Genomic DNA, 24,115 nt, shown 5'->3' with positions numbered 1-24,115 from the left:
TACTTGGCAGACCAGGAGGCCGTTGTTTGGCCTCTGGTTGCCATAGCAACTGTTGGCATCCCTGTGATCACAAGGGTGCCGATTGGCTACAAACCACCTAAATGCTGCAGTCGCTTTTGACCGCCGCATCTAAGGAGTTAATCAGCGGGTATCCAGGCTTTGCCGTTACAGCAAACTGTCAGCTTTAAAATACAGCTAACACCCACTGGTGATGGTGCAGGCTGAGCTTCTGAGCCCGCACCATCACGTGCAGTTACATGGCATTGTGCATACCCCTTGGCGGCAGCGAGGTAACTTTACATGACATGTTGCCAAGGTGTTAAAAACAATAGATACATCTGACAGACAACAAATAAACAAAGTATGGCACCGTATTCAAAACACTAATGCTCTTTACCATACGAATTGTGAATCTGTGGAATAGCCTATTGCAGGAGCAGGTCACAGCAGGAACAGTAGATGGCTTTAAAAAAACGTTTGATTTTTTTAGAGCAAAACAATATCAACTGCTATATCAATGTATAGAATACTTGTTTATATGTTTATCCAGTTTGTTAGCCACTTAAGATCAGTAGGGAAATTTTTCTTTTAGGGTAGATTAGGTCATGCCTCATGGATAATTTTTGTAAGGGCTTACTCACACGAACGTATAATACGTCCGTGCTACGTGCATGATTTTCACGCGCGTCGCACGGACCTATGTTAATGAATGGGGCCGTTCAGACTGTCAGTGAATTTCACGCAGCGTATATCCGCTGCGTGAAACTCATGACATGTCCTATATTTGCCCGTGTTTTGCGCTGCACGCACCCATTGAAGTCAATGGGTGCGTGCAAATTGCGCTCGGCACACGGAAGCACTTCCGGGTGCCACGCGTGATGCGCGCTACAGTAGTAAAAACTAGGAATGAAATCAGAAAAGCACCATGTGCTTTTCTGTTTGTAAACATAAAAACAGAGTGTCATCATGATGCCAGCTGCGCGAAAATCACGCAGCCGCGCACCATATGCTGATGACACACGGACCTTTTGCGCGTGAAAAACAAAGCGTTTTTTGCGAGCACAAAATGCACACGCTCGTGTGAATCCGGCCTAAATAAGTCACAAAACATGTAGCCATGTCCCCATTTTTTACTGACACTTTGCAAGTGGGCGCCAATCTTTTCAAACATATTGGACCTTCAAGAATAAAAACTGTTTGCATATCCTGGTCTACAGGTTTACGATTAAGATTATAAAGCTGGGAAAATGTTTTTTTTTTTTTTAAGCAGAACAAAGCGTCTTTAACCCCTTCCCACCGCAGTCATTTTTGTGAGTTCTATTTTTGTTTTTTCATTCCCATATTTCAAAAACCATGCGTTTTTTATTCTTTCGTCAATAAAGCTGTAGGAGTACTTTATTTTTGTGGGACGAGTTGTAGTTTTTCATAGCACCATTTATTGTCCCATATAATGTACTAGGAAATAGGAAGAAAAATCTTTGTGGGGGGGAATGGGAAAAAAAAACTGATTCCCCCATTGTTTTTTGGGGTTAGTTTTTACTGCATCACGACATGTTAACTTTATTCTGCAAGTTTACGGCGATACCATATTTATATAGTTTTTTAAAAATATTTTACATACTTTTACAAGGAAAAACTTATTGTTAAAAAGAAAATTTATTTTGTGTTGCCACTTTCTGAGAGCCATAACACTTATTTTTCCTTCAATTAAGCGGTATGGTGGCTTTGTTTTTGCGGAATGATCTGTAGTTTTTGATGGTATTATTTTGGGGTACAAGCGAGTTTTTGATCACTTTTTATTCTATTTTTTTGTGGTAGTTGAGGTGTCCAAAAAACAGCGATTTTGCCGGTTGAATTTTTTTTACAGCGTTTACTGTTAAATTTTATATTGTAATAGTTCAGACTTTTACGGACGTGGAGATACCAATTATGTTTATTCATTTTTTTTTACAATGTGTTAGGGTCAAAATTTTTTTTTTGGAACGTTCAATATTTTTCTTGGTACATAATTTTTTGGGAATTTTCCTATGTTTTACTTTTCTTAGTCCACCTAGAAGACTTGGACCAGCGATCATTGGATCACCTGCATGATATACCGCAATATGATTATATTGCAAAATATTGGGATTCTGATAGTCTCTTATTAAGCCCTGCCGGAGGTAGGCCTTAATAGGAATACAAAGTTGGCAGACCTGGGGGCCTTCATTAGGCTGACAGACAACAAATCTTTAGACTGACCACGATCGCGTCATGGGGGGGCAAATGAGCTGTCAGAGGGGGTCGTCCCCTCTTTCTAACCGCTTAGATGCTATTAAAAGCGGCATCTAAGGGGTTAACAAGCAGGATCTTCACTGTAACCGCTTATTAGAGTGAGGTTCCGGCTGTATCATACAGCCGACAAACGCGTTGTATGGAGCGGGCTGAGCTCGTGAGCCCGCTCTATACTTCCCCCTTCCCATCTATCAGGTAATTAATTATACGCCATACATCTGGAAGGCAATTCTAGTAGGCAGCTGTTTAGGGTATTACTTTTTGGGGTTTGGAGCACATAGGGATTTTACTACCAAAAAAAATAAAGAGTCCACAATAAATACATTATGGCACAACATATATAACAAACTTCGAACATGTTACTGCTTAGGCCATGGAGGTATGAGCAAGGCTAGCGGCAGCTGGCTTATTCACATGGCAACATATTTTGTCATTGGCTAAACCAGTGATGAACAAAACTTTTCAGTATGGGATCTACTTTTAGTGAAGCCTGAGCTCGGAGAAAGCCAATGAAACAGATACATGAGAAATATGGGAGATTTTTACCACAGTTACTTATTACAAGTGCTCCACAGCAGTGCCTTTTTCAAATATGATCATGCATCATGCTGCTTCACTCTGAACTGCTCTGTGAGAGGGTTTATATTGGGCATCAGGTTCTTGCGAGTATCGACCAGTGCTATGGGATGGTGTAGGTCTCACACACTACCTATTTGGTTTCTCATATGACAAAAACACAAACCTATATGGAGGCAATTTTCAGTTTCTGTGTAGAATCCAGCAGGAAAACAGTCTGTTGGCCTAAAAGCATCAATTGATCCCCGCTTTGCGGTAGATTGGTAAACTGCAATCTAGTATTTGACCACCACTGAGCAAAACCATTGTGTCAAATCGGTGTGCAGTATTGCTGCAACATAATGGGACATTGTAGACATGTTTCAATGGCCTACCATATCATAGGTATGACAAGCAAAAACATCAAACAGACTATTCCACTGCTGTTGAAGCATCGCATGCAGGTCCAGCTCCAGATCTGTGTGGGCACAGTCAGCTCTGTTGTAGACATAAACTAACATTTTTAGCTACACAAAATCCCTATAAATATGAACATTTTATTCAAAATTTGGTATTTTTTAAGAATGTGATAATTTACAGAAATTTTGCTGGAATACGGTAGAGTCATCTGCATTCATAAATCATACTGGGAGACCGTACACTGTAAAAAATCATGCCATATAGGCGGTAAAAAAATGACACATATATATACTAGTCCTGCTCAATGAATTAAAATATCAAAAAGTTAACTTATTTCAGTAATTCAATTCAAAAAGTGAAACTCACATTTATATAGATCCATTACAAACAGAGTGATCTATTTCCAGCATTTTTTTTTATTTTAATGTTGATGATTATGAGTAACAGTTAATGAAAACCCAAAATGTAGTCTCAGAAAATTAGAATATTATATAAGCCCAATTTCAAAAATGATTTTTAATACCGAAATGTAGGCCTGCTGAAAAGTATGTACAGGGTGGGCCATTTATATGGATACACCTAAATAAAATGAGAATGGTTGGTGATATTAACTTCCTGTTTGTGGCACATTAGTATATGGGAGGGGGGAAACCTTTCAAGCTGGGTGTTGACCATGGTGGCCATTTTGAAGTTGGCCATTTTATATCCAACTTTAGTTTTTTCAATGGGAAGAGGTTCATGTGACACATCAAACTTATCGAGAATTTCACAAGAAAAACAATGGTGTGCTTGGTTTTAACGTTACTTTATTCTTTCATGAGTTATTTACAAGTTTCTGACCACTTATAAAATGTGTTCAAAGTGCTGCCCATTGTGTTGGATTGTCAATGCAACCCTCTTCTCCCACTCTTCACACACTGATAGCAACACCGCAGAAGAAATGCTAGCACAGGCTTCCAGTATCCGTAGTTTCAGTTGCTGCACATCTCGTATCTTCACAGCATAGACAATTGCCTTCAGATGACCCCAAAGATAAAAGTCTAAGGGGGTCAGATCGGGAGGCATTTCTTATGCGGTGTTGCTATCAGTGTGTGAAGAGTGGGAGAAGAGGGTTGCATTGACAATCCAACACAATGGGCAGCACTTTGAACACATTTTATAAGTGGTCAGAAACTTGTAAATAACTCATGAAAGAATAAAGTAACGTTAAAACCAAGCACACCATTGTTTTTCTTGTGAAATTCTCGATAAGTTTGATGTGTCACATGAACCTCTTCCCATTGAAAAAACTAAAGTTGGATACAAAATGGCCGACTTCAAAATGGCCGACTTCAAAATGGCCGCCATGGTCAACACCCAGCTTGAAAAGTTTCCCCCCTCCCATATACTAATGTGCCACAAACAGGAAGTTAATACCACCAACCATTCCCATTTTATTTAGGTGTATCCATATAAATGGCCCACCCTGTACAATATATGCACTCAATACTTGGTCGGGGCTTCTTTTGAATGCTTTATCGGGTTGAGATCTGCTGATTGACTTGGCCATTGCAGAATATTCCACTTCTTTGCCTTAAAAAAACTCCTGGGTTGCTTTCGCAGTATGTTTTGGGTCATTGTCCATATGTACTGTGAAGCGACCAATAAACCTTGCTGCATTTGGTTGAATCTGAGGAGAAAGTATATCCCTGAACACTTCAGAATTCATCCGGCTGCTTCTGTCTTCAGTCACATCATCAATAAACGCTAGTGACCCAGTGCCATTGGCAGCCATGCATGCCCATGCCATCGCACTGCCTACACCATGTATTACAGAGGATGTGGTGTGCTTTGGATCATGAGCCATTCCAAGCCTTCTCCATACTTTCTTCCTCCCATCATTCTGGTCCAGGTTGATTCTAGTTTCATCTCTCCAAAGAATGCTGTTCCAGAACTGGGCTGGCTTCTTTAGATGTTGTTTGGCACTGTCAAATCTGGCCTTTCTATTTTTGAGGCTGATTAATGGTTTGCACCTTGTAGTGAACCCTCTGTATTTGCTCTCATGAAGTCTTCTCTTTATGATAGACTTAGATACTGATACACCTACTTCCAGGAGAGTGTTCTTCACTTTGGTAGATGTTGTTAAGGGGTTTTTCTTCACCATGGAAAGGATTCTGCGATCATCCACCACTGTTGTCTTCCATGGACGTCCAGGCCTTATGTAGTTCACGAGATCACCAGTGCTTTTTTTTTTTTTTTTTCTTCAAGAATGTACCAAACTGTTGATTTGGCCACTCCTAACATTTGTGCTATCTCCCCATTTTTTCTATTTGTGCTATCTCTCTGATGGATTTCTTCATATTTTTTTCACCCTAACGATGGTCTGTTTCACTTGCATTGAGAGCTCCTTTGACCTTATGTTGTGGGTTCACAGCAACAGCTTCCAAATCCAAATGCCACACCTGGAATCAACGCCAGACCTTTTACCTGCTTAATTAATAATGGATTAACAAGGGAATAGCCCATGCAGCCCATTAAATAGCTTTTGAGATAATTGTCCAATTACCTTTGGTCCCTTGAAAAAGAGGCAGCTACATATTAAAGAGCTGTAATTCCTAAACCCTTCCTCAAATTAGGATGTGAACCCCTCAAATTAAAGCTGAGAGTCTGCACTGTATATTCAATATGTTTTGGTAAACAACTACAATGGCAAAACTTGTCACTGTCCAAATAATTCTGGACCTAACTGTATCAAATGCATGGTTTGTTGCTATTGTGATTATCTTCATAACCTACTATACGTTTGTCTTTTTTGACACAAAAGTATTTAACATTGCATATTGTTTCTGGCTAACACGGTACTACACTATTTCTTTTACTGTAATCCGTTTATATTCAAATCCATAATTTGCTCTATTATACCGGTTGTCATTCCCCACGTGTTTGATAGTTTACCAAAAAGTAAGTTTATTTGTGCAAGAAGAACTGCTAGCACATATGAAGTGTATGACAAAAATAGGAATAAAATTACCACTAAATAGGTGAATAGCGGGTACGCTTACAAAATGATAGATAATGTGGGTGAAGAAGTTAGAGAAATTCCAGATCTGAGATTAGAAACAAACAAGGAACAAGAAAACAAAATTGTCTCGTATATTCCTCCATATTTGATAAACATGCTCCCTTGGCTATAAAAACGGTGATCATATTGGGACCTCCTTAGACCGGAAACCATATGTGGGTCTTTGATTAAGGAACAACAGATTTATGCACTGGAAAGGTAGATCATTGACTAAAACTCTGATTAGAAGTGATATACAGAAAAAGAAGCCAAATCAATCTTTTTTAGCAACTCAACATAAAGGCACATTTGCCGGTTTATCATGTCAGAATATTTATGCTATTATTAAGGGGGGTAATTGTGTGCCATCCGTCAAGGGCATTTAAAATACAAGTGAAAGGTTTTATACCTGTGATACAATAATTGTAATATATTTATTAAAATGCCCTTGTGAGGAGGTATACATTAGATAGACAGATTAAAATACAATTGAATGAACATAAATCAAGCATTAAAAAAATCTAAGGAACAAAAGGTGGGAATGAAAATTGGAGAAAGTAGCAGAATTAAAAAAGTAGAGAAAAAAAAAAAGAGTTCTATGAAACATCAGTGGCAAGACATTTTTTATGAAGCTGGTAATTTTATGTATGAATTATGATGGCAAGTGCTGGAACAGATATAGGTCAGGGACAATAAAGGTGAAACTAGAAGACTGCTATTGCAACGTCAGATCTTCCAGGTCACTAAATTAGAAGCTTTAGCACCTAAGGGGATAAATAAGGTGTGTAGTTTTAAGGGATTCTTATAAACGATCGCTAAATACTAACTCTTGTATTGAGACTAAGCAAAAATATTAAAAATATTGTAATCTTAATACCTTCATGGGTAACTCATGTTTACAGTAGTTTGTTTTAACCCTTTCACGACCAAGGACGAAAATGAACGTCCTGGTCGGCTGCTAGTTCCCGCACCAGGACGTTCATTTTCGTCAGTATTTAAAACGGTCACTCTGTGTAAACACAGAGTGACAGGCGCGCGCTGACAGCTATCCTAGACAGCTGACATATCAGTCTCGCCGGACAGCGGACCATCGCCGCTGCTTTTGGCAATTAACCCCTTAGGTGCGGCGACAGATTGCCGTCGCCGCATTTAAGTGGTTTGAAGCACATTGGCAGCCCCCACGAAGTGATCATGGGGGCTACCGATGCTTGTCGTGGCAATCGGAGGTCAGACAATGACCTCCGGGTTGCCATGTACGGAAGCCTCCGGCCGGTCCTCCTCGGCTTCCTGTCAGAATGACAGTTACGTCACAATGACAGTTAGAGTACATTACACTACGTGTGTAGTGTAATGTACTCTAGCAGCGATCAAAGCTGCAAGACTAAGTGTCCCCTAGTGGGACAAGTGAAAAAAGTAATAAAAATGAACTGCTTTTTTTTCCTATAATAAGACTTTTATTATAGAAAAAAAATGAACACGTTAAAAAAGTACACATATTTTGTATCACCGCGTTCGTAACGACCCCAACTATAAAACTGTAATGTTATTTTTCCCGCACGATGAACACCCCAAAAAAAATCAATAAAAAACTACGACAGAATCACAATTTTTTTGGTCACCACCGCTCCCTAAATAAAGAATAAAAAGTGATCAAAAAGTCGCATGTACCCAAAAATAGTACCAATAAAAACTTCTATCTGTCCCGCAAAAAACAAGCCCTTACACAGCTTTTTTGACTAAAAAATAAAAAAATTATGTCTCTCAGAATATGGTGACAGAAATTTTTTTTTTTTTAATAAATAAGTCATTTTATTGTGCAAACGCTAAAAAAAAGGACCAAACCTATATACATATGGTATCGTCGTAATCGTACCAACCCGCAGAATAAAGTAAAAATTTTATTTATAGCATACGGTGAGTGCCGCAAAAAGAAAACCTAAAAAACGGTGTCAGAATTCCTGTTTTTTGCTCAGGATTGCAAAAAAATGGAATAAAAAGTGATCAAAAAAAATCGCACGTACCCCAAAATGGTACCAATGAAAACTACAGATTGTCCCGCAACAAATAAGCCCTCACAGGGCTCCGGTGGTGAAAAAATAAAAAGTTCTGGCTTTCAGAATATAACGATGCAAAATGTGCAGTGTCCAAAAGTGGATAAGATCGGGCGCCATTTATCAGTGCGACACTGGCCACAGATCTATGAATTATTAATTTACCCCATTATTATACCCTCTTATTATGCCCTGATGTTCTCTGCACAGATTACACATACCCCCAAATTATAAACTGAAATACCAGCAAAACCCCAAACAAAACTACTGCCAAGCAAAATCTGCGCTCCAAAAGCAAAATGGCGTCCCACCCTTCTGATCCCTACAGTGTGCCCAAGCAGCAGTTTGCGCCCACACATATGGCGTCGCCATACCCGATAGAACCCGCTTAACATTTTATGAGGTATTTGTCTTCTGTGGCACAAACTGGACACAACATATTATGCACTAAAATGGCATATCAGTGGAAAATTGCAATTTTCACTTTGAACCATCCGCTGTGCATTAACCCCTTTGCGCACTATGACTTAATTGCCCGTCATGGTGCGGCGGTTGATGTATGGAGCCGGCTCACGTGCTGAGCCCGCTCCATACGCTGCGGGTGTCAGCTGTGTATTACAGCAGGCCCCCTCGGTACTAACGGACAGAAACAGCGATCGCTCTGTTACAGAAGTCTGTAAGAATAACAATATACTGCAATACATTAGTATTGCAGTGTATTGTACCAGTGATCCAATGATCGCTGGATCAAGTCCCCTAAGGGGATTGATTAATAAAATGTGTAGAAGAATTATAGTTATTAGTAGTGAGAATTTTTTTCACCTTTTCGCATTTTTCTTCTAAAGTAATGTAAAAAAATTAACAAAATTGGTATCGCTACATCCGTAAAAGTCCGAACTATTACAATATACCATTATTTAATTTGCACAGTGCACACCTTAAAAAAATTAAATAATTGAAACCGCCAAAATCGCTGTTTTTTTTTTTGTCACCTTCGCTCTAAAAAAAAAATGTAATACAACTTTTGAATCACTTTTTATGTACCAAAAAATGGTACCAATAAAAACTGCAGCTCCTCCCGCAAGAAATAAGCCCTCCCACCGCTCTATTGATGGAAAAATAAAAAAGTTATGGCTCTTGGAAAGCGGGGAGTGAAAATCTAAAATATGAAAGCAAAAAATGGATCAGTCCTGAAAGGGTTAATTCATTTCTAATGAAAAAACGTATGACCACATGTGGGGTATTTCCGTACTCGGGAGAAATTGCTTTATAAAAAATGGTTGTTTTTTTCCTCCTTTATCCCTTGTGAAGATGAGAAAATGCAACATTTTAGTGGAAAAAATGTTGATATTAATTTTCGCGCCCTAATTCTAATAAACTCTGCAAAAGACCCATGGGGTGTAAATGCTCACTATACCCCTAGAAAAATTCCTTGATGGTTTTTCCAAAATGGGGTCACTTTTGGTGGGTTTCCACTGTTTTGGTCCCTCCAGTGCATTGCAAATGTGACATGGCACCGAAAACCATTCCAGCAAAATCATAAATCCAAATGGCGCTCCTTCCCTTCTGAGCCCTGCTGTGGCTCCAAACAGCAGTTTATTACCACATATGGGGTATTGTCGTAATCGGGAGACATTGCTTTACAAATGTTGGGGTGCATTTTCTTCGTTATTCCTTGTAAATAATAAAAATTTCTATGTTGTTTCAGAAAAAAAGTACATTTTAATTTTTACAGACTAATTCCAATATATTTAGCGAAAAACCTGTGTGGTCAAAATGCTAACTATACCCCTAGATAAATACCTTAAGGGGTCTAGTTTTCGAAATGGGGTCGTTTATGGGGAGTTTCTATCGTTCTGGCAGCTCAAAGCTTCTCCAAATGTACAGTGGGGCCTAAAACATTTTCAAGCAAAATATAAGTCCTGAAAGCCTCCGGGTGCTCCCTTCCTTTGGGGCCCTGCCGTGTGTCCAAACAACGCATTAGGGCCACAATGTGGGTATTTTTGAAAACAGGAGAAAGAGGGTGATAGATTTTGTGGTGTGTTTCTTCATTCTCATTGTCACTTTACAAAGAAATTGGTCTTCAAACTGATACTTTTATGAAAAAAAGTGAAATTTTTTTTTTTCACCTGCTATGTATTACATTTAGCAAAAAACTGTGGGGTCAAAATACTTACTTTACCCCTAGGTAAATACCTTAAGGGGTCTAGTTTTCTAAATGGGGTCATTTGTGGGGGTTTCCATGACTCTGAGACCTATGAGCCTCTGAAAACCTGGCTTGGTGCAGGAAAACAAAATGAAAACAAAATGTACAAATTTATAAAATTATTATTCAATTTGTAAGTCCTCTAAATTGCTGAAAATGTATTTTATTTTTTCAAAAGTATGTGTGTACATATGTGACATATTGCATTTGAAAATAGGGAAAAATGGTAATTTTTACAAAATTTCTTCCATTTTTCTATTTTTTTTAAATTAATTTCCGCAAATTGTATCAGTCTACTTTTGCCACTAAAATAAAGTACAACATGTGATGAAAAAACAATGTCAGAATTACTTGGATATTCAAAATTTTCACAGAGTTATTCTCTGACAAAGTCAGACATACCAGATTTGACAAATCTGGCTTGGTCATTAAGGTACAAACATGCCCGGTCATTAAGGGGTTAAAACGAAAATGCACGATAGAAGATTTTATATGAAATTTCTACTATTTAAGGCTCTCATCTGCTCTCACCTGTCAGCATGATTAAGGTTGCAGAGTCTTCCGAAACATCGCGGCAGGGTGTGAAGGTTAGAGGAAAAAGTTCATACACTGGATACTATGGTTGTCGTATGCCACATATAACGTATAGGTCACGGGCGTTTTTCAATAGCCTTTCATAATGTATATATTAAACGGATACTCTAACCGAAAAAGCAGCATAAATCAATATGGAATGAAAATGGGAAGAAGGAAGCAATATGGCCCAAACATATAAAGTATGAAAAGTAGAAATAATGCAATCTATATGGGCTGATTCAAGGGTGTATACCCAAAAAGCATCAAAACTGAATATATATGACCTAGAAAAATAGATGCTCGCAAGACACAAGGAATAATGAAAATAAAAAAATACTTTACTGAAATACATGATAAAGAACAATGGACAATAGATTAAAATGAGGAATCCATAAACCACAGTTAAAAACGGTACAAGAGACTGTGTAACTACTAAATAAATACAGAGTACAGGTTTGTATCCATAGCAGGCCTTCAGAAAAGTGCAAATGCCAATGCAACCCAAAAGAGGGCATGAAGGTAATGTGATGACCAAATATAAATGCAGCAAAGTGATATATAAACACAACAAGTGTATATGATAATATTAGTAAGCCATGTACATCGTTGACATAGGTTTAGGCAAATATGTGGTCAATAAAGACTGAAGGGAAAAAGCAGTTGTCTGCAGAGTTTAACGCAACATATCAAACAGGATATATCATACCCATGGTAGATACGGCAGGGAACGCAGCCAGAGTCCACCCCAACGCGCGTTTCGGCGCAAATGCCTTCGTCTGGGCGTCTCACCCCATTTGCGCCGATCGCATGCTTCCTTGCTTAAATGTACAAAGTAAATGTCCATCTTAATAGGCCGAAAATTATTTTCTTAATAAATCATTAGAGTTATCTATTTTTCTGTTACAGAACTCCAAATCCTGTACAAAGCCATATAGTTAAATCATAAAATTCTGCCACCACTAGCAGAAGCTTAGGAGCTTACTGCATACTGTTATACATTAAAATCAATAATAAATCACTAGCTGTATGCAGTTGCTCTGGTAACTATATACCCTAGTTGCCTTGCCCAAGCTTTACATAGGGTTGTGTGGCCAGATCACATTAGGAACTATAGTTATATAGATTATTCCAAACGGTGACAATAATGCTGGAGAGCCTCAGATTCAGGTCTAAGGGCTTGTCCATACATAACGGAATTGCTGCGTATTTTCCATCCAGAAATACGCAGCGGAATACAGTAGCAGCAAAGTGGGTGTGATTTAACAAATGTCATTCACACGATGAAGAAAAATTCAGTCCAGAAATCCACCTGCAGCGCGTAATTTCAGTCCTGCAGAATGTCAATTACTGCTGCGGAAAGTGGACTGAATTACTGCGTTTTTCTGATGTACTGCATAATTTGCTGCGGAAATAATGCAGAATTTCTTACAGGGATGGAAATGACATCACAGGAAGAATGAATATCACATCACATAGTCCTTGAGAAAAACTCAGCAAAAAACGCATGAAATGGTGCGGATTTTCCACAGCGTATGGTCCACTAGTTAATGCGTAAATGCTGTCTGCAGCAAATCGGTTACATGTGGACAAGCCCTAAGGCAGAGGAAAGGGCACAGAAGAGACTGCAGACTGTGACCTATGCACAAGCAGTACATTCTTTGATTGTTGCTATGCAAAGGCCCATACACATATTATATCATTCAGAAACCCAAGCAGCAGTGGCATCATACATGATTACAGATTACAAACCCCACATGGGATCCTACAATTTTCCCATTAATATTACTGGCTCTACTATATCAAGGCCCTGTCCCTAAGCCTCTGTTAAATCTCTTTCCCTTTGCGACTGTGCTACTGTTTCCACAAAAAAAAAACCTGAAACCTTATGGAATGGGAACAAACAAAAAAACTATTTGCAACAGAAGCATTACCATTGAAATCAATGGTAATGCAAACAGAAGCTATGGCTTCCGTTTGACTTTCCGTTCATGGGTTCCCCCAATAGAAAGGTCTAACAGAATCCATAAACGGAAGACCAACGCTGATGTGAACACAGCCTAACTTGCATTTTCTATTGGGGTTTTAACAGTTTTTTTAAACATTATTTCTTCCCAAAAAAAATGCTGCGGCAATATGGTACTTTAAAGTCTGCAGTATAATATGAGAAAGCCTCCATACATAGCATTTTGGTTTGTGGCATTTTTGTAGCATTTTTTGAGACCAGTGGTGGTGTTTTTTTTTTTTAAATGCTACATACTCTGGGTATGGCGTTTTCCCATACGCTTCTCTAGAGGACTTTGAAAACGCCAGGAAAAACACATGTACAAAATGACACCAAATAAAAAACACATGTAAAAACACCATACAAAAACACGTTACATTTAAAAAACGATGGCAATTTTACATGTGTGTTTTTTCATGCAGATGTCAGACAAAAACCCTTTGTGAAGGAGGCTTAGAAGTAGCAAAATAGAGTAAACCCTGTAGGAATAAATACACCTTCTTGTACATAAATGTATAGATTATACATGTGCCTTTGTGAAACACATGAAGTATACTACTTGTCTAAAACTACTGGTCTAAAACTGGTCATACATATTAGGTCAAAGTTGATCGAACTCACTGTCCAGCATTAGCCAATGGTCTAATGTGTATGGGTGCCTCCTGTCTGTCCCCCCAATGGCAGATGTTGAGGGGAAAGAAGAATCTGGAATTTGGATTTCAACATGCCTGACTCTTTGACGCAAAAGATAAGTAGTGTCTGGCAGCAACTTATTCCCCCCCCCCCCCCCAAACGACTGGGTGAATACCAATAGGAATTTATTAGTTACAACGTAACCTTCAATATAAGATTAGTTTCACTCTTCAGCAATTATATCCAAGTTGGGACCGGTAAGTCCCAACTCGGATATAACAAAACTAAAATATAATAAAAATAATTAAAATACTAGAGGAAACTCAAAATAAAAATAAAAACAGAGTGTTATGGTATTAACCATTAAAACTTCATAACGCATCCTTGCCCTATCCAAACCTATTACATGTGTCAATGTTAAGTGCGCAAAAACTTGTGAATTATCTGTATAGATACAATTGTATCATTATTACAAATTGCTGAAGAGTGAAACAAATCTTATATTTGAAGGTTACGTTGTAACTAATAAATTCCCATTGGTATTCACCCAGTGAAATATATGTAACACATTATCCAAGGGACAACCACTAAGATTTATCTACCATTGAACAGTGAATAATCCCCCCTAAATGAACATGCATGCTTGGCTGAGCCAAGCACACATGTCTATGGGGGAGAAACAGAGCTATCAGTAAATTGACATTATCATTTTGTGTATGGCTATACTCTAACATTACTAACTTTTAGTTGTAGTCCACCCTCTGGCTGCCTTCCATGTGTGCTATTAAATAAAATAGAAAAAGATATATACTACTATATTCCTCTCGATCAGCCTTAAAGGGGTTTTCCCATGAGGGACATTTATGATATATCCATAGGGTATGTCATAAATGTCAGATAGATGCGGGTCCCACCTCACAACTACGAAATGGCCGGGAGGCATCGATAGCAGAATATGGTAGTGTAGCGCCCATGGCCGCGGGCCGTCGGGTTTACTCACCTCCCGACGCCTGCAGCCATGGATCTGTGAGGGCTGGCCTCTGTCTCCCTCCTAGGAGATGCCAGCACTCACTTCCGCTCCATCCGGCTGGGTCCAGTAGGGTGCGCGCGCCCGGCCTTAAAGGGCCAGCGCGCGCAATTAGGAAATCGTCATCACTATCAAGTGCCACGATTTCCTGGTCTATAAGAAGGCCCCTGGCCTTCTAATCCTTGCCTGAGCGTTGTTAGTCTTTCCCAGTCTGTCTCGCAAATGGTCCCTTAGTGTCTCCCGTTCCAGCTGTTACCCGTGCCCTGTTACCGTTCCTGTATTCCGTATTGTTCCTGTGCCTACCCGCGTTCAAGTGCCATCTGCCACGTCAAGTGCCATCTGCCACGTCAAGTGTCTACCGCTCATCGGATACTGCCCGCCACGTCTGGCGCCACTTGCCGCACCTGCCTCCACCCGTGCTGAAGCCACAGCCACCGCCCGGACTAATTCAGGTACCCAAGCATTACTGTCTGCCAGTTTACCTTCGCATAGACTGTGACCTGGTCAGCTGCCTCCCCGTCCACAAACCCAGTGTCCGTGACAGTACGCTCAGGCCATGGAACCCGCTGGCCAGCCCAAGACTCCAGTACAGAAGATTCAGACAGAGATACAGGACGTACGCACACGTCAGGATCAACTCCTTGAGGCGGTGAATTCTATTCTGGTCCGCCTGGATCTACTCGCGGTTCCACCCCCGGTTCTTCCTCCTGAAGTTGTTGCCGTGCCACTGCCTGTTGCTCCCCCTATTTGTTCCGGATCCTCAGTTCCTCTGCCTCTTCCTCCTCGCTACGATGGTGACCCCAGAGCATGCAGAGGATTTCTCAATCAATGCACTGTGCATTTTAGGCTACGGCCTCATCTCTTCCCCTCTGAGGAGGCCAAAGTAGCGTTCATTATCTCCCTCCTCGCTGGCAAGGCCCTCGCATGGGCGAACCCAATCTTGGAGCAACAAGGACCTGTATCCTCGGACCTAGCCTTGTTCCTGCAGTCCTTTCGTGCCGTGTTCGAGGAGCCGGGTCGAACATCCTCTGCCGCAGCCACTCTGCTGACACTCAACCAAGAAGGCTCCACAGTAGGGGAGTATGCGATCTCCTTCCGTACCCTAGCAGCTGAGCTGGCATGGAACAATGAGGCACTGGTGGCGACCTTCTGGCAGGGACTGTCCTCTCACATCAAGGACGAACTGGCAGCCCGCGACCTTCCTTCTACCTTGGATGCCCTCATCCTGTTAGCCACCCGGGTTGATACGAGAATCCGGGAGCGCTCTCAAGAGGTTCGTCAGGAGAGCCGGGCCCACAGACCAGCACCCTCTGCCCAGAGACCACTATTGTCCACTCCTAGTGCTCTACCTGAGGAACCCATGCAGGTAGACAGAGTCCGGTTATCTGAATAGGAGAAGCAGCGCAGACGCTCCTCTGGACTTTGTATGTATTGCGGCCTCAAGGGTCATTTTGTGCGCCAATGCCCACAGAAACCAGGAAACTCCAGTACCTAGGGTTGGTCGGAGAGGCAACTCTAGGTGGAACGTCTCCAAACGTTAAAACCTCTTCCAAATTATCGATACCTGTGGCCATCGTCACCGGACAGGCATCACAACCTTCCTCCGCCTATCTTGACTCTGGAGCGGCTGCTAATTTTATCCACCAAGATCTAGTGGATCGGTTTCAACTACCCACAGTCCGTCTGGAGAGACCCCTGGCAGTTGCCTCTGTGAATGGTCTACCGTTGCCTGATCCAATCATGCTCATCACTGAGCCGTTGACATTACGGGTCGGAGCTCTTCACTCAGAACAGATCTCCTTCCTGGTACTAGCCAAGGCTATCAATCCTATCCTGCTGGGTCTGCCATGGCTCCGTCTACACGCCCCGACACTCGACTGGAGTTCTGGAGAAGTTCTTCAATGGAGTTCCAGATGCCATAGCCATTGCCTGTCACAAGTCCGTCCTGTTGTGCCCACTCTGCCTCAGTCACTCTCCGATCTACCTTCTCAGTATGCCAGTTTTGCGGATGTCTTCTGCAAACGAGAGGCTGAGACGTTGCCTCCACATCGGAATTATGACTGTCCCATTGAACTGGTTCCCAATGCTTCTCTTCCCCGTGGACGAGTATATCCTCTATCCTTGCCAGAGACTTTATCGATGTCAGCCTATATCAAGGAGAACTTGGAGAGGGGTTTTATTAGAAAATCTTCCTCCCCGGCCGGGGCAGGCTTCTTCTTCGTTAAAAAGAGAGCTGGATCTCTCCGACCCTGCATTGACTACCGTGGTCTCAATCAGATCACGGTCAAGAACAAATACCCGTTGCCACTCATTTCCGAGCTGTTTGATCGCATACGAGGAGCCAAAATTGTTTCCAAGCTAGATCTGCGGGGGGCCTATAATCTAATCTGGATTCGCTGGGGTGACGAATGGAAGACGGCGTTTAACACCCGCGATGGGCACTACGAATACCTAGTGATGCCCTTCGGACTGTGTAACGCTCCCGCAGTATTTCAGGAGTTCGTTAATGACATCTTCCGAGATCTCCTCTATACATGTGTTGTAGTTTATCTCGATGATATTCTAATTTTCTCCCCAGATCTGATGACCCATCGGAGGCATGTTCGTCAAGTTCTTCTGCGACTAAGAGAGAATCGCTTGTATGCCAAGTTAGAGAAATGCACCTTTGAAAAGAGGTCCTTGCCCTTCCAGGGCTATGTCATCTCGGATCAAGACCTTAAGATGGACCCTGAGAAGTTAAAGTCTGTCCTGGAATGGCCACGTCCTCAAGGCCTAAGGGCCATACAGCGGTTCCTGGGTTTCGCCAATTTCTACCGCCAGTTTATTCCGAACTTTTCTTCTCTGACGGCCCCCATCTCTACCCTTACCAAGAAGGGTGTGAACGCCAAGGTATGGACTCCAGAGGCAGAGTCCGCATTCATTAGCCTCAAGAAAGCCTTCACTTCAGCTTCGATCCTCCATCACCCTGACGTATCTCAGCAGTTCTCACTGGAAGTGGACGCTTCCTCTGTTGGTGCAGGCGCACTTCTGTTCCAGAGGAGCTCCAAAGGAAAGGCAGTTGTATGTGGCTACTACTCAAGACTGTTTTCCTCTGCTGAGCACAATTATTCCATTGGAGATCGGGAGCTACTGGCTATCAAATTGGCTCTGGAGGAGTGGAGACATCTTCTGGAGGGCGCTGCTCACCCTATCCTGATCTTCACCGACCACAAGAATCTCACTTACCTTCAGTCCGCTCAAAGACTGAATCCTCGTCAAGCCAGGTGGTCACTGTTCTTCACCCGTTTCCAATTTCTGCTCCACTACCGGCCCGCTGACAAGAACGTGAGGGCCGATGCCCTGTCCAGATCATTTGAGACGGAAGACACGGTGGAGTCCCTTCAGACGATCATAGACCCATCCTGCGTTGTCACCGCCAATCCTCTGCAGCTTAGAAATATCCCTCCGGGGAGAAGTTTTGTTCGGTTGGAAGACAGAAAAAGAATTCTCCGCTGGGGACACAGTTCTAAACTAGCTGGGCACGCCGGTGTCCGTAAAACCCAAGACCTGATCGCTCGTCACTTCTGGTGGCCCACGCTACCTAAGGATGTTCTGGACTTTGTCTCTGCTTGCACGGTGTGTGCCTCTAACAAAGTGACTCACAGCAAACCTGCCGGCCTGCTTCAACCCCTGCCTGTACCCAGTGCCCCCTGGCAGCACATCGCTATGTACTTCGTCACGGACCTTCCTCTCTCAGCAGGATGCAACACCATCTGGGTGGTGGTGGACCGGTTCTTTAAGATGGCACATTTTATCCCGCTGACCGGCCTACCCTCTGCTCCTCGACTGGCAAGTTCCTTCATTCAGCACATCTTCCGCTTGCATGGCTTGCCTCTTCACATTGTGTCCGACCGGGGGGTTCAGTTTACCTCCAAGTTCTGGAGAGCCCTCTATAAACTCCTGGATGTGAGTTTGGACTTTTCCTCTGCCTATCACCCCCAGTCCAATGGGCAAGTTGAGAGGATCAACCAGATCATGGAAGATTACCTCCGCCACTTCAGCTCTTCACAGCACGATAACTGGGTACAGCTTCTTCCATGGGCGGAGTTTTCATATAATAACCACACAAGTGAGTCCACCACCTCCACTCCGTTTCACATTGTGTACAGTCAACATTCCAGAGTTCCTCTTCCAGTGTCGACTTCATCTCAGGTACCCGCTGCTGACTCTGCATATCGGGACTTCCTGCAAATCTGGCAACAGACCCGGTCCTCTATTTTGCTGGTGGTAGATCGCATGAAGCGTAAGGCAGATACCAAGAGAAGAGAGCCGCCTCAGTATCTTCCTGGGACTAAAGTCTGGCTGTCCTCTCGTAACATTCGCTTGAGGGTGCCTTCATACAAGTTTGCTCCCAGGTTCCTTGGTCCTTTCGAGATCCTGCAACAAATTAACCCTGTTTCCTATAAGCTGCAGCTGCCCCCTACCCTCAGAATCCCTAACTCCTTCCATGTGTCCCTCCTGAAACCAGTGGTCCTGAACCACTACAGCAAGACCTCTAGTTCCACAGTTGCTCCCAGCGGTCCTTGTGATGTATTCGAGGTAAGGAGATCCTGGACCGCAAGAGGGTAGGAGGAAGGACTTTCTATTTGGTGGACTGGAGAGGGTTTGGTCCTGAGGAGAGGTCTTGGGAGCCAGAAGAGAACCTCAGCGCCCCTACTCTTATTAAAAAGTTTCTCTCTCACTCTTGCCCCAAGAAGAGGGGGCGTAAGAGGGGGGATACTGTAGCGCCCATGGCCGCGGGCCGTCGGGTTTACTCACCTCCCGACGCCTGCAGCCATGGATCTGTGAGCGCTGGCCTCCGTCTCCCTCCTAGGAGATGCCAGCGCTCACTTCCTCTCCGTCCGGGTCCCGTAGGGTGCGCGCGCACGCTCGCGCCCGGCCTTAAAGGGCCAGCGCGCGCAATTAGGAAATCGTCATCACTATCAACTGCCACGATTTCCTGGTCTATAAGAAGTCTTTCCCAGTCTGTCTCGCAAATGGTCCCTTAGTGTCTCCCGTTCCAGCTGTTACCCGTGCCCTGTTACCGTTCCTGTATTCCGTATTGTTCCTGTGCCTACCCGCGTTCAAGTGCCATCTGCCACGTCAAGTGCCTTCTGCCACGTCAAGTGCCATCTGCCACGTCAAGTGTCTACCGCTCATCGGATACTGCCCGCCACATCTGGCGCCACTTGCCGCACCTGCCTCCACCTGTGCTGAAGCCACAGCCACCGCCCGGACTAATTCAGGTACCCAAGCATTACTGTCTGCCAGTTTACCTTCGCATAGACTGTGACCTGGTCAGCTGCCTCCCCGCTACGGCCTAGTGGGTCCACAAACCCAGTGTCCGTGACAGGTAGAACGGGGATTAGGGAGCGCCGTTCAAGAGATAGGTGCTGGTCCCAGAGGTGGGACCCGCATCTATGGCCTACAGTTTGTGAACACCTGACCATCACACATATATGAGCTCATTGGTATTCCCATTCCAAAATTGTGGGCATTAATATTAAGTTGAGCCGTCTTTTGCAGCTATAACAGCCTCCACTCTATTACGAAGACTTTTCAACAAGATTTTGGAATATGTCTGTGGGAATTTTTGCCCATTCAGCCAAAAGAGTATTTGTGAGGTCGGGCACTGATATTGGACGAGAAGGTCTAGCTTGCAATCGGCATTCCAATTCATCCTGAGAGTCTATGATTGGGTAGGCATCAAATGCAGTGGAAGCCACACCAACTTTACTTTATTGACCCCGCTTTGTGCAGTCATGCTGAAAAGGAAAGACCTTCCCCAATCACTTGCCACAATGTTGGAAGCATACACTTGTCTAAATGTCTTTGGTTATTATAGCATTAATATTACTCTTCACTATAAATAAGGGGCCTAGCCCAAGCCTTGAAAAAAAGCCCCAGACCATTATCCCTCCTCAATCAAATTTTACAGTAGACACTATGCATTCCGATAGGTAGCATTCCACTGGCATCTGCCAAACCCAAATTAATCTATCAGACCGCTAGACAGTGAAATGTTATTTATCACTCCAGAGAACTTGTTTCCACTGCTCTGGAGTCCAGGTGGCACTCCAGTGTCACTTGGCATTGCGTGTGATGATCTTAGGCTTGTGTGAAGCTGCTCAACCATAGAAACCCATTTAATGAAGCTACCGACACACCATTCTTAGACTAATGTCACTTCCAGAGGCAGTTTAAAACTCTGTAGTTAATGAAGAAGCAGAGGATAAATCGATTTTTATGCATCACATGCTTTAGTACTTGCCAGCTGATTGTGTGGTATACCACTTGTGACGGAGCAGTTATTAAGGTCCTATTATACCAGCCAATTTTGGCCGGTGCAGCGAGCGCCGATCAGCGAAACAGCTCGTTAATCAGCGCTCGTCTGCTATTGTCACAAGGAGCTATGTATGGGGACGAGCAGTCGTTACTCTGAAAGCTCGTCCCCATGCATTCATGTCGGCAGCACCTCTCCCTGTTTACACAGGGAGAAGTGCTGCTGACTATGATATTTTACTTTTTTAAAACGATACGACCAGCAGATCATCGAGCGTTTGCTTGTTCGTCTGCGATCGCTGCCCTGTTTACACAGGGCAATTATCAGCAAGGAGCATTCTATGACCGATCGTTTGCCTGATAATTGCCCAGTGTAAAACCCCCTTTACTCTTAGACACTCTCACTTTACAATAATCGCACTAAGGCTGGGTTCACATGAGGTCATTACGTCCGTAATTGACGGACGTATTTCGGCCGCAAGTACCGGACCGAACACATTGCAGGGAGCCGGGCTCCTAGAATCATAGTTATGTACGATGCTAGGAGTCCCTGCCTCGCTGCCGGACAACTGTCTCGTACTGAAAACATGATTACACTACGGGACAGTTGTCCTGCAGCGAGGCAGGGACTCCTAGCGTCGTACATAACTATGATGCTAGGAGGCCGGCTCCCTGCACTGTGTTCGGTCCAGTACTTGCGGCCGAAATACGTCCGTCAATTACGGACGTAATGACCTCGTGTGAACATACCCTTACAGTTGACTGGGGCGGATCAGAACTGCCAATAGCTGACATGCAGCAAATGTGGCATCCAATGACAGTGCCATGTTTGAAGTGACTGAGCTCTTCAGTACGACCCATTCTACTTCTGTTTGTCTATGGAGATTGCATAGACTGTGTTCTTAATTTTATGCACCCGTTTGCAATGGATGTGGTTGAAACACCTGGTAAGTGTCCACATAGTTTTGACCACGTAGTGTATGTTACGTTCTAAATTATTGCTAGGTATCACTGCATATACACTGGTGCTGTTAAGCGCTTGTGGGGAAAGTGGTGCAATACATGTATGCTTGCGGCATTTGTGGCGTAAACCGCTATGCAAGAACTCTGTGCTTCAGTGCAAGTTGGCTAGTAACTGACTAGTAATGAAATGTGAGCTTTTATTAGTTAGATGCTTGTCATACTAGTAACAAACGTGTTGGTTGCTTTACTATTCTTTGTATGTGCTGCCTGATACTGCTTTAGTTTGATGGTTGTATAGGACTGTGGTTTGGTATGTGCATTAGCATCCCGCCTACTCACAGGAAGTGCAGCAACACATTTATTCATTTGCTTCCGTTTTTCATTTAAAATGATTCATGAGACAGTACATAACAGTAGGAGGCCATGTCCATTTACAATACAGTCTCAATATCTAAAATGTATATACTGCTTTACTAGTACTGGTGAAAAATATACAGTGTTAATAGAACATCAGTGTGATGCAAGTTTAAATGTTTGTCCTAACTTATAGTGCACACTGAATTTGTGTCTACTAATGGACAGCTAGGAAATTCGATTTCTCTGGGATTTCTCTCTGACATTTTTTGGTTTGGTTTTGAAACCCATTTTTAATTCTTATTAGGTCCTTCTGAGTTAATCTAGGGACGTCCCCTGTTCAGGACTCTTGCCTATTAGTCAGAGTGGAGAACGGCTACAAGAACAGTCCATTGATTTAAATTATATCAGTGTAATACCTCATTTTCCCTGTGTTGGCGCTGCAGGGAAATTAAGCAAATACTGTGGTCACTGCCAAGGCAACAAGAGTGGAGGCTATATTAGTTGAACATATATAACTTAAAAGGTTCTGTTTAGTTGCTGCTAGGTGTATTACATTAATAGTCAATTTTTAAATTATGCAATACCTTAAGAGCTACCTTTAAGGAGAAATACCAGTTGAAGTAGCCTGTGTCTCTATGACAACACTTCCTGTCTCTTTACTTTGGCAGTTCTTTGTAATAGCTGTGAACTGCTAGAGCACAATAACATGTAATTTGTGTGTATTGAGTTGTTTTTGGTCAATAAGTCACACAGTGTCATAAACCACGGGTCACAAGAAGTGGTGGACTGGATAAATATGGCGTTTTAGCGTGAATAACATTCTTTTCAAAACAGTTGAACCAGAAAACAGATAAAATTGCATTGTTAAATATACCTCAAACGTACATTTCTGACTATATTTTGAAGATTGTGGTCTTTTACTTTATTTCCTTAGACGCCAAACAATCCCTTCCATTTGTATGAACCTTTAACATTGGTTTTATATTTTTGGCTTTGTAGAAATATTGCCTCTTGCTAATATTTATAAAAATAATAATACTAATAATAATGTAAATAAAATACACATATATTTAGAATGATCAAATTAATTAGTGGTGACCAAATGCATTGTTCAATATGTTCCAAAGCCACAGCCCTACACTGTTACTAATGCATTCTTATTCCAACTGTTGCAGGTTCAGGATGAACCGAAAGAAGAAAAAAAGCCCAGCATTCAGGAGCTAAGGCAGAAAATAGAAACTTTCAATATGATGGTCCAAAGTGGCCTAATTATGAAGATGGTAAATTACTTTACACTGTAATATTAAAAGGAATTATGTTATGTTTGAAGATAGGCATCAATACATACAAAGTAATACAAAATAAATACACAGGCAGAAAACATGGTGGGGAAATGATCATGGACTGCCTCTTCCAGATGTTCCAGAATCCTGGTTAGGAAATGTTGGAACGGTTTATGTAGAGACTCTGGGCTCCGCACTGTAATTCATGCAATTCACGGTTACTACATAGACCACCTGATTCATCCCTCTTATAATAATCATTCAGATAACCATATATAAAAATGCATTAACATCTGCAGATTCTGTTAAAATCCCGCCAATATATGATATACGTACTGTTGAATGGCAATGACGTATTTTTACACATAAAAATGTTTGAGCGATTATTGGAAACTTTGATTGTTCATTTGTTTATCATGCAAACGTTTAGT

At 42.3% G+C, this 24,115-nt stretch overlaps 1 protein-coding gene across 2 annotated transcripts in view; it reads left to right on the top strand.

The window, feature by feature from the left end:
• RASSF5 (Ras association domain family member 5) overlaps nt 1-24,115 on the top strand; it is a 75,953-nt gene that overhangs the window by 35,572 nt on the left and 16,266 nt on the right. For both annotated transcript variants that reach the window (XM_075853711.1, XM_075853712.1), the window contains one exon: nt 23,577-23,681. In XM_075853711.1, coding sequence (XP_075709826.1) covers nt 23,577-23,681 — 105 coding nt within the window. The remainder of the gene's footprint in view (nt 1-23,576; nt 23,682-24,115) is intronic.

Source organism: Rhinoderma darwinii, chromosome 2, assembly GCF_050947455.1.
Source record: "Rhinoderma darwinii isolate aRhiDar2 chromosome 2, aRhiDar2.hap1, whole genome shotgun sequence".
NCBI lineage: Eukaryota > Metazoa > Chordata > Amphibia > Anura > Rhinodermatidae > Rhinoderma > Rhinoderma darwinii.
The sequence above is the reverse complement of the archived record's forward strand: the minus strand, read 5'-3'. Positions and strand labels throughout refer to the sequence as shown.